Consider the following 11,770-nt stretch of genomic DNA (forward strand, 5'->3'; position numbering starts at 1 on the left):
GGGGCCCGCCTCAGCCCCGCGTGGCCCACCTGGAGTGTGCTGGGAGGGCGGGCAGCGGGACAGGGGCTTCTCCCGGCGCCTCACGTCCCCACCTCCCTGTGCCCCTCTCCGGCAGCCCATCACGTGGCTGCTGCCTCAAAATGGCGCTCTCTCCCTTCCCTCCCCTGCTGGCATCTCGATTGTTCCAAGCAAACTGCCTGTCCGCAGAGCTTCCCCGCCTCCCCTCCTCAGAGGACAGGGGCTCCTGACCACGGGAGTTTATTTACCTGGAGAAGGCCGGGCGTGCAGGGGGAGGATGCTCCCAGCCAGGAAGGCTCACTCCTGTGGAGGAGGCTGGGGCGGGGGGTGGGGGCCTCGGGTCTAGACCGAAACTGAATTCGGGTTTGGGAAAGGGACAAAAGGAGAGCTCCCCATGATTAGTAATCCTGCACTGCCATCTATCGCCGGCCTCGGTTCATGGAGGAGCACTACAAACACTCCTTCCCTCTCTTCTGGACTTCTCTCAGGAGATGGGGGAAACCTCAGAGGGATGACACCCCCCGGGTATCAACCACGGTCTCCTTCTGAGGGTCATCTGTGAGGCCTCACACAGGTCCTACACTCCACACCTTCCACCTTCATCCCTGCCTTTCGGGGTGAGGGGGGCACCCCAGGAGGATGGGTGGTCCCCTGCAGGGTGCGCGAGTCTTGTCAATCAGCCTGGTGCACAGCCAGACACCTGGTCCCCAGCACTGCATACCCGTTTCTTTCTTTTTTGTCTTGCAACCTTTGAAGTCTTCTTCTGTCTGCCCACCTCTGCGACCTCATTGTTTTCGTTGAACTCCTTTGAAAAAAATGCAAAGGGAAGAGCCATCATTTGGTCTGTGTTTAAGCTGGTGAAACAAAAACCAGCAAGAGGGGAAGAGGGGTGCATTTTAGGTATTAAAATTAAAATGGCCATCTTGCCCACTCCCCTAAAGTTGAGTGTGAGCTAAGGGGACAGTTGGCATGGTCTATGCAGCCACCAGCATCTACTCTTCTCAAAATAGACATGGTCTTGAAAAACTGTATCGAAATGGAAACATTATGATGAGTTGATGCTGGAGCCTCCATGGTCCCATGTCCTCCTTTGTGCCCGCAACATCCACTGTGCTTCCAGCTCTGGGGATGCAGAGAGGCTCCCTGCCCTCAAAACTCACGATCTAATGGAGGCCATGAGCATGAGCGAGTGAACCTGCCAGCACAGCCAGTGTGCCCAGACTGAGGAACCCTACAGAGCATGATCTCAGAATCATACCTGGGGTTTCAAGGGCTGGGATCCTCTGCACCCCCAGCCTCAGTCTCAGGTCCAGGATAATGAAGATGCATGTTAAATTACCATGAGCTTTCAATTTAAAGAAAATGTCTGCTGGTCTTTTAGAAAACAGAGAAATTCTTTCACAGGGCAAGCTTTGTTTTCTTTTTCCACATTATAAATTCTAAAGCTTTAGTTATATAAAGTGTTGGAAGCTGAAGTATTCAAGCTTTAGACTTCTCTGGTCCTAGAGTTTTACAAACTGGGGTACAAGTATCTCTGGGTATAAAAGAAGCCGCAAGGTAAACCTGGAATCTGTCTCCTCGTTATACCAAATTGGAAAGTGCTCAAAATAAAACTGGGATTTTTTTTAAAATATGGAAATAAACTTGGAACACACAAAAAATGGATTTTAATGATATAATTTAAGATTTCAAAAGAAATATCATGCAGGTTTCTGAGCCAGTCTCTGACTGCACATCCTGCCCTTGGTCGTCAGAGTTAGAGATGGCAAAAGCTTTGGTGAGCTGGGTAACTGAGGTCCCAACTAGCAAATGGGCATAGCTTGGGCTTGTCTTCTGTCCAAGGGACTTGATCTCCCTGACTCATCCTCTGGGTGCAAGCCCCACCTCATCGGGACCTCACAATTCAGGCCACGATTCAGGTCACAATTCAGGGCCACCATGTAGGGAGTGTTCTTTTCTTAGGAATTGGCCAAATTAGATTATAGGATGTTGATGAGATTCAGATGTGAAAATGTGGTCCCTAACTCATGTCTAAGTTCTAATTGACTTAGAATAGAGAGTAGATTTGAGACAAATCTGGGTTTTGGGTTTTTTTGGTTTTGTTTTGTTTTTTTCTTTCTAATAATGATTTGATTCTCTATCAGCAGAAAACTGTCTAGTAGGACTGCAAATTAGATAGAATGACAACTCCATGAAGGCACAGGCTTTCTTTGATCCTATATCCCCAGGGACCAAGGCACCATAAATGTTTGTTTTATGAATGAATAAGCAGATGTAGATTTATGTGAGTTGTCAGTACTTGATACCTTGCTTAAACTGAATCTGCATGGTTTTTGCTGGGTAATGTGTTGCTTCTGGCTTTAGAAGTACTCTATGGAAAGCAGAGTATCTTCTCCATTTCTGCTTCTGCGGTCTCCAGTTGGTGGGCCCCAGGGCTAGGAGAGAAGCTAGGGTTGAGAGCAACAGCTTCTCCTCCGTTCAGAGGTCTACAGTCTCTAAATAAGGATCTGCCTTCTCTATTCTAGACAGTGTTTAATGATGTTTTGTACATGATGGGCTGGAAATTGCAGGACCCCATGAGCCAGAGGATTTTATTAGTGGTTATAATCTATGATTATTACCTTCACTCTGAATTTCTCTACAAATCAATGGTGCTTCAGCAGAGCTGACTCAGCAGCAGGTGGTAACTTAAAACTGCTGTGTGTCAGAATTATAAAGTTGTGACTAAGCAGCTTGAGAGCAACCACATGGAGTTGTGTCCCTGGACAGCCTGCAGGGATGCATTTCTTATACCATCAGCCAGCCCCCTTCGCCACTGCATGCCTGACATAGCACCTTCTGTGTACAGTAGGTGTGCAATAAATGCTTGTTGCTGATCTAACATCCTCACTCACAAACACATGCTACATGAATGCAGGGAACACACAAACATACTTTCAGGGGAACATCTAAGCAACTACTTACCTCTGTAATTATTTTTACTTTTTCTTCCTTGGGATTCATTTTGGCTGCAATGGTGGCTCCTGGACAGGAACGAACAAACAAACAAACAAAAAAAACAAAAAAACACAAAAAGCAAAGAAGTTGGGCCTTTGAAAATAATCAAAACATCTTTCTTACTATCAATAAATATGAAGCTGACCTTGATGGTTAGCGAAGTGTTGGAGCTGAGTAGATAGGTGTTCCATTCCCAAGGAATATGTGCTTGCAAACGCAGATAGGTGGAAATGAGCCCCAGAGGAAAAAGAAGTATGCTAGGCCCTTCTGACCCCATGAACCCGGCAATGAGCCCAACGGTGAACCTGGTGCCACTGTGCAGCAGGTGGGAGTGAGAAAGAGTTGTGCCCTGGAGTCAGAGGCCCGTGGTGGGCATCCAGTACGTAGTTTCTCCTTTCCCCTCAAACCACCTTCTTACCACCTCCTCACTCACTCCCCATGCCCTTGGTTCTCATTTCACTGAACAGAGAGATGACACCAGAGGGGGCACCCCTCTTCCGCCCTGCTCCCACCCCTTCAAGTCAGGTCACCTCATTTGCTTCCACTCACTACTGTGCCTGTCCCTGCTCCCATCTAGGTCGGGATCTCAGCCTGTGCATGAGGCCTCATTACATCTCTCCTTTGGGACGTTGAGCTGACAATTTCCTCTTTTCCGCCCGATCATAATTTCTTTCTGCTATATTGGCTCGTTTCCCCCTAGTGAACAAAGTGCTGTAATTGGCCCCTTCTTACCAAGGGCTCTCTCTGGGGTCTCCTGGTTGGCTCAGTCAGTTAAGCACCTGTCTTCAGCTCAGGTCATGACCCCAGGGTCAAGGGATGGAATCCTGCATCCCACTCCCTGCTGAGCACCACTCCCTGCTGAGCACCTGAGCTGGAGGCCGGCAGCCCCCCGCCCACGCCCACCGAGCTCCCCGCCGGCCCCCCGGCCCAGGCCAGGGCCGCCCCGGATGAGGACAGGGAGCCGGAGAAGGCCCGGATGCAGCAGGCCCAGTTTAAAAATTTTTTTTTTTTTTTTTGAAATTATAACACTTTACTGTATACATGTTTTGGTCCCTTCTCAGCTTCTTTCTTCCTTTTAAATCATTCAGTTAAAGGAGCACCAGCACACACCTGACACAGCACTTGTATGAGGACCACAGCGCTAGGAGCCCAGGCCTCCGACTGCAGGTCGGAGCTCCTCCGCTGCCCCCCTCCCCCCCCAACCCTGCCCAGGGCACTGGGTCACAGCCCTACCAGACCTGGGAAGGGGAAGGAGGACCACGTTTGCAGCTCCAGGACTCTCCCCGTGCCTGCTGGTGCCCGGCCATCCACATGGGTCTCGTCCTGCACCTGTGGCTTGCAGGGTTGCCCAATGCTTCTCTCTTTCCCTCTGCCTCAGTGTGCTCACTCTGTCTCTCCCAAATAAATAAATAAATAAATAAATAAATAAATAAATAAATATTTAAAAAAGAAATAAAAAGACTCTCTCTGGACTTCTCTTTCTAGCTAATGCTCAAATTGTCAACAGTCTACAGGAAAGCTTCTCAAACCCTCTCTTTCCAAATCGGTTTGCTGGGCCCAGTGCACCTCAAAACTGCTCTTGTCTGGGTCTCCAACTGATCCTGCTTTGCCACATCTCATGATCAATTCTCAACACTCATCTTATTTGACACTTAGAGGCATTAGTAATGCAAGTGACCCATCACTTGCTTTTTTCTTGAAATAGTTTCTTCACTTGGATTCTGGGATGTGTTCTTTCTTGGTCTTCCTCCTTCCCTCTCTCAGGCTCCTAGGCTGGTCTGTATCTGCTTTCATTTTCCTGATCACCACACATGGGGCTCTGCTTTGCCCATATTGATCTCATGGTGGTCTTACTCGGCTCTTGTCTTTATTTATTTATTTTAAAGATTTTATTTATTTATTCATGAGAAACACACAGAGAGAGGCAGAGACATAGGCAGAGGGAGAAGCAGACTCCCTGAGGGGAGCCCATTGAGGGACTTGATCTTAGGACCCCAGGACCACGACCTGAGCTGAAGGCAGATGCTCAACCATTGAGCCACCCAGGCGTCCCTGTCTCTTTGCTTTAAATGCCACTTGTCTACTAATACTCCCCACTTACACCCTGGGCCCATACACCTCCCCAAAGCTCCAGACTCAAACATCTGGATGCTTGATGGATACCTTCACTTGGCATAAGACGCCCCAGATGAGCCTCTATGTCATCACCCCCAAATCTGCTTGTCCTACAGTCTTCCTTGTTGCAATAAACATAACTCATTTGTCTTAAGCCAGAAATGTTGGAGTCATTCTTGATTTCTCTCTGACTCTCACATGACACATTACATGCAATTCATGGAAATCCTGCCAGCTTTACCTTCAAATTATATTGAGGATCCAATCTCTAAGCACCTCTAAATACCTCAAGCCACCTCTAACACCTCCACTGTCATCACCTTGGTCAGGCACCATTGTCTTTCACCTGGCCTCTTATAAGACCCTCCTAACATCTCTGCTTCCCACCTTGCTCACCTACAGTTTGTTCTTTACATTGAAGAGAGTGAATTGTTTAAAATTCCAGTGTGAACATGTCCTTCCTCCACTCAAAAGCCAATGACTTCCTTTTTTTAACCAAGTGAAATCCCAAGCCCTTTCAGGGGGCTACAAGGCTCTACGTGATCTGCACTTGAAGCCTCTGGCCTCAGGGCCTTTGCACTTGGCTATTTGCTTTGCTGATCTTTCCTTAATTCCTTCAGGACCCTAGACACCCTTCAGAGAAGTCTTCCCAGAACACTCATAAAACAATGGTAAGCTGCCTCCCTCATCCTCCTGGAACTCCCTAACTACTTTATAATGATTTCTTTTTCCATAGTATTTATCACCACACTCTCTCTGTATATTTATTTGTTATTGTTTGCCCATTTCCATTAGAATAAAAGCTACAAGAGGGCAGGGACATTTGCTCATGGTTTACCACCAGAACAAAGGAGTATGGCACACAAGAAACACTCAATAAATGTGTTTCAAATGAATGACTAAATCACAATTTATTGGCTGTGTTTCCCATGGCTACATTCTGGAGCCCCTTTAAATTTTCATCATCTTCTCTGGGCTGCCTCAGAAATCAAATGGGAGAATAGGAGGAGAAAGGCCAGGGCTGATGAATCCTAAGCTCCTCCTAATATCCTGGGATCTGAAGCCCAGCTGGGCCCTGTCATTTAAGTAGATCATCTGAGGCGTTCAAGGTTACCCTGACCCTGGTGGGGAATTAGCATATTCAAGGGAAACAAAGCATCTAAAATCTGTTGTCTCCAGGCCTCCTTAGAGGCTCCCAGAAATCCTGGAAGGAAACCGATGACCACAGCTCAGAAAATAAAAGGACCGAGGAGGCCATCCAGTTGGAGAGAGGAGCAGAGAATAGGAACAAAATGCCGAAGGATGAGAAAGCTCTCTTGTGATCAACTCTGGTAATTATGAGCTGGAAAAAAAGAACTGTGATGTATTTTAGGACAGAAAGATTCCTTCTCAATAAATTAAAAAAAAAGTTATATAGGAAAGATACAGAAGTAAAAATGAAAAATGGAACAGAGATGATTTTTTTCTCCTCATTCTTTCCTGATCATTACCTTGAATGAGTTTCTCAGGAAATCAAATGACATCAAAATTTATTTTTTCGTGAGCACAGTTCCTAAGAAAAGATAAATCAATACTGCCTGACTTTAATATGCAGCTTGTCATCGCCAAATGCATTGAGCACTTGTTAATATATTCCTATTGGCAACATCAAAATAAGAGGCACAATTTACTGCAGACTTACTTTGTGCTATCTCTGGATGTATGATCCCCCTGACCATAGAACAGTACTTCCAGCTCGGTTGTACGTGCCTCAGTTTACACGTGAGGTACCAAGGCTTCCTCTGAGGTTGGCTTCTGGCAGGTCACAGGATTTGTCCAAAGTCATGGTCATTAAATGTCACATTCAGAATGTGACCCCATGACTTGGTGATTTCAGTCTTCCCCAGGCTGCTCTATCTCTCTTTCTCACTGTTTATTCCTGCTTTTGTGATGATATCAATGACTCACCTATGCTAGTTCACTGTCCTAGAAATTTGTAAAATCGAAAACTTACAGAGTCTTGCCCCATTGAGAAAAGGCTTTGGGGGATCCCTGGGTGGCGCAGCAGTTTAGCGCCTGCCTTTGGCCCAAGGCACGATCCTAGAGACCCGGGATCGAATCCCACATCGGGCTCCTGGTGCATGGAGCCTGCTTCTCCCTCTGCCTATGTCTCTGCCTCTCTCTCTCTCTCTGTGTGACTATCATAAATAAATAAAATAAAATAAAATAAAAAAAAGAATGTATAGAAAAGGCTTTGGCTACTTCAGGTCAATGATTTATTTGACTTAATGCAGAAATCCAAAGACGTTTTTCTAGGAAATACTGATACCTCTATCCAAACAAATGGACTCTGAGGGTCATGAGTAGCTTAGTCGTATCCAGAGGACTCTGTGACAACTTCTACAGGATGTAGGGAAAAGAATGAAGGTATATGATACGAGATGCATGGCATCTCAACTTGGGCTGCTTAAAAAATAATACACTATGAGAGTCCTATTCTAAAACAGTGTGAACTTGGGTGTATAGAAATAGCGAGACCTGGGTTCCAATTCTAGTTCTATTTATCAGCTATGTAGTCTTGAGGCCATGCCTTCACCTCTCTGAGATACATTTCTTCTCCTGTAAACTTATGATGATAATTCGTACCTCTAAGAGTGATTACTCTAGAAGAGCTAGGTGATAGAGTGTGTGTGTAAAATGCCTAGCATTTGGTTAAATGCTATTATTGGTTAAGTGCTCTCGATATTGGTTAAGTGCTATTATTAAGACAAGGTGCTATTTCTAATAGAAAGAAGTAGAAGAAAGGAGTGAGGACAGAAAAAGAGCTTAGAGGACAGAAGGGAAATCATAAGAAAGACTCTAGGTGATATTCAAATCCCCCATTACCATCTTCGGCTCCCACCCTCCCCACCTTCAACCTCTGAGCTCCCAAACCCAAATTCCTCTCTTTCCCTTCTTCTAGCTAGGTCCAGGGTAGTTTTCATCTCTCTGGTGCTTCTGAATCACCCCTCACCCCGGCCCCACACACCCATGGGCATTTCTTCTCTGTGTACTGTGCTTAGCTTTTTCTGGCCTAGCCTGTTAGGCTAGGAGCCTGGAACCTGGCAGGTGCCACACACCCCCCTTCTAAATTCTGTATCTACTTCTACAAGGTAATCCAGCCACAGCTTCCCTTTGTATAAAGTTAGTGACATATCGCTTTATAGAATTATTTAATCAGCTTGATATAACACACATTGCCCTAGAAGAGTACATATAAATGCCATACTTGCGCTGCACTCTGTGGTATATGCCCTGTGCATTTACATGATGAACTAAGGGCTCCCAGGCCCTCCCTGGGAGTAGTCAGCTGTGCTCCACGCATGTTCGACTCTTTTATAAATATCTGATGGCACTTAGCTCGTTGTACTGTTAGCGTCTGTTCATAGGTCTGTCTTCCGAGTAAACTCTGAGCTTCTGATCTGGTCTAATGCTTTTCTGTACACTCTGAACTCCAGCACATTGCTGGTGCATCGTTCATGCTGGATAAGTGTTGGCGTGAACGGCTCTTTAAATGAGCTCTAGGACATAGGCATAGAGAGATATTTTATTCTGGAGCTGAATTTATTTGCAGAAGAGGTTATATGAAAATCCAATAACAGACATGTATTTCCCATTAGACTTTATTAGCTTTCCATAGTGCCTCTCTGCAACGAAGGCCAACTAGTAGTATAAGTAAAACAGCTAGCAGATTTTCTTGTGGTCTTTTGGAATGGTGATCTTCTTCCCTTTGTCCGTAATGGCTATTTCTCTGCCTAATGCCAAGCAGAATGAGGTGGCAATAGCTAGCTAGCACTTTGCCCTTGAACCAATTTGTACTGAAAGGCTCAGAAATGCAACAGGCAGCAAATGTTTCTGGGACGGAGACTGAAATGCAACAAGATGGCACGAAAAGTCCCAGGAAGGAAGCAGAATGACCATCTGGGAGGAATTCCACCCAGGGGCAGTGATGAGCCAGACTTCCATTTCCTGCAAACCAGACACCAGACAGCCGCTTAAATCAGAGCAGCCCGAGTAATGCTCTAGGGAGTCAATTCCAGAAAGCAAAACCTAAATCACAGTGATGGGAACCCTTACACTTACAATTCATTAAATCCGCTCAGGGTGCCGAGGGGAGCTGAGCTCCAAGGCCGGGTCACTGAAGGCAGGACACCATTGCTGCAGCCCTGCTCCCGGTAAGACAGGATTACCTTAAGGAACTTTACAAAGCACTTTGCAGATTCCGCTTTCTGGGACGAAAGGAAAGTGGAGAGAGAAGAGTCTTACTGTTGAATCTTCTAAAAGAATCCAAAAAGGCTGGATGTTGGGGCGGCTCCTGGGCTGCTCCCTGGGAGGCTGCAGAGCCGTCTGGGAGCAAAAACACCCGCTTAGCAACACGTTCCTAAGGGAGGTCACTCAGTGACTTTTTTTTTTCTTTTAAAGTGACAGGTCACTTCCAGAGTGGAGCCGGCAGGAAAAAGACAAGAAGGAATGGGCCTGGGGCAGCTGATCAGAAATTAGGGGAAGCTTTTGGAGCCACACCCTCCTTCTTGTCATCAGGGTCACTGGGCATTTCTGGCAAAAGGCAGGCCACGCTCAGAGGGAGGTAGTTTAAAATCATGAAAGGTCCCCATTACAGGTCTGGCTTATGTGCAGAAAGGTCCTGTGGTGGTGCTGCTGGCCACTAAGCGAGTGTGGTGCAGGAGTGTTTTCCAGTTAAATGTGGAGGCTGAATGCTCAGGATTAATCCTTGCTTATTCTTTGAATCCCACTGAAATCACTGAAAGAGGATATAAATGGTAGGGCTCAAAAAAGCAAAGGTAATGGGAGAAGAAGCAAAGCAGATGGAAGAGTAATGGAATGAAGAGACCAAGGAAACCCACACTCCAGGCTGTGTGTGTGTGTGTGTGTGTGTGTGTGTGTATCTGTGTGGCACGGAGGAAGCAGAGAGGCATAAGAATCTGAAAATGAGCCCATTCATTCTGCAGGATTCCAGAGAAGGCCAGGATTTGGCTCAGTAGTAGTGTGATGGGCTGTATTGTGCCCCTCCAAAAAAAGATATGCTGGAATCCATTCAGGACCTCAGAATGCGACCTTATTTGAAGAGAGAAGGGTCTTTACAGAGGCAATCAATTTATAAAGAGGTCATTAGGGTGGCCTAATCCAATCTGACTGTGTCCTTATAAAAAGGGAAGATTTGGAGACAGAGACAGACATGTACATGGGGAAGATGATGTGAAGGCCCAGAGAAAACAGCATCTACAAGCCAAGGAAGGTCTGAAGCCACCAGCAGCTGGGAGAGAGGCCTGGAACAGATTCTCCCTCACAGCCCTCAGAGGGAACTAATCCTGCCAATACTTGATTTCTTTTTTCTTTTATATTATATTATATATAATATACTTTATTTCTTAATACCTGATTTCTTACCTCTTGTTTCCACAATCGTGAGACTACATTTCTCACCATGTATGTGGTCCTTTGTTATGGAATCCCCAGGAAGTGAATACAGTCAGATATCAAGGCAGGTGGGGGCTGAAAATGCAAGAAGATATGAAAGGTTGTATATGGAGGGGCAAGATCCTCAGGAACTTCCCTTGCCCCTCACAGCCTGAGAAATATGTCCATCCTCCTTACTCTCCCTTTTTCTCCCTCACCCCCTGAGGAGACTGGAGGCTACATCTCCAAGGAAGTTGAGCCAGAGACACCTTGGTCTCAAGTTCCCAGGTGTAGAAGAGGGTGGGTGTGCCTCAGGGCTGAAAACCAGGTAGGAAATGGAGAGGTGCGAAGGGCTCTATCCTCACAGAACTGAAGTAGCCAGATATATACCTTTGCCTCTCCCTGTCCCACCTCTGCCAGCCCTGAACTGGAAACATGGAAACTTATTTTCTGGAGAAAGTGAATGGTTACAAAAAACTGAACACAGATGTTGACAGTTTTGGATGAGAAATTCCAATGAGAAATTAGCATATTGCCCTTACAGAAAAGCATTATTGAGAAAATGAAAGGAACTTGGGTTAAGAAATTCCACATTCTTTAAAGATTTATTTATTTATTTTAGAGAGAGAGAGAGAGAGAGAGTGTGTGTGTGTGTGTGTGTGTGTGTGTGTGAAAAGGAGGAGGGGCAGACTGAGAGAGGGGAAACAGACACCCTTGAACACAGAACCCCAGTTGGGCTTGATGTTGGGCTATATCTCATGACTCTAAGCTCATGACCTGAGCTGAAACCAAGAGTTGGACACCCAAATGGCTGAGCCACCAAGGTGCTCCAAGAAATTCCACATGTGTAGTTACAGAAAGAAAGAACCAAGAAAATGAAAAAGGAGAATTTATCAAAGAAATAATATAAGAAAAACTCTCAGAGGTGAAAGAATAAGTCTTTAGATTAAAAGAGACTATTGATGTACCTGCATGGCTCAGTTGGTGGAGCATAGGACTCTTGATCTCAGGTCTTTATCTCAGGGTCATGAGTTTAAGCCACATATTGGGCATGGAGCCTACCTGAAAGAAATAAAAAATAAAATAAAATAGACTATTTATTGACTAGTGCTGATACAACACCAAAACTAGTCTCAGTTTGTATTTTGCTTGTGGTGGAAAAAATATTCTCCAGAGAATTCATAACCATCGGCTTACACCATGTTGT

The 11,770-nt window shown here is 45.8% G+C and overlaps 1 protein-coding gene across 6 annotated transcripts in view; it reads right to left on the reverse strand.

The window, feature by feature from the left end:
• The window catches only part of CC2D2A (coiled-coil and C2 domain containing 2A), a 136,389-nt gene extending 126,724 nt beyond the window's left edge, over window positions 1-9,665 (reverse strand). The window contains exons 1-3 of one of the 6 annotated variants that reach the window (XM_025998462.2): window positions 9,232-9,665; window positions 2,983-3,041; window positions 740-823 (exon numbers count right to left, since the gene is read on the reverse strand). In XM_025998462.2, coding sequence (XP_025854247.2) covers window positions 740-823; window positions 2,983-3,021 — 123 coding nt within the window. In that variant the 5' untranslated portion in view covers window positions 3,022-3,041; window positions 9,232-9,665. Of the gene's footprint in view, window positions 1-29; window positions 178-266; window positions 409-739; window positions 824-2,982; window positions 3,042-9,231 lie in introns of those variants that run through there. The other 5 variants (XM_025998472.2, XM_072737754.1, XM_025998479.2 and 2 more) reach the window with 5 other exon arrangements.
• Window positions 9,666-11,770: the final 2,105 nt, after the last annotated feature.

The sequence above is a fragment of the Vulpes vulpes genome, chromosome 14 (assembly GCF_048418805.1).
Source record: "Vulpes vulpes isolate BD-2025 chromosome 14, VulVul3, whole genome shotgun sequence".
Taxonomy (NCBI): domain Eukaryota; kingdom Metazoa; phylum Chordata; class Mammalia; order Carnivora; family Canidae; genus Vulpes; species Vulpes vulpes.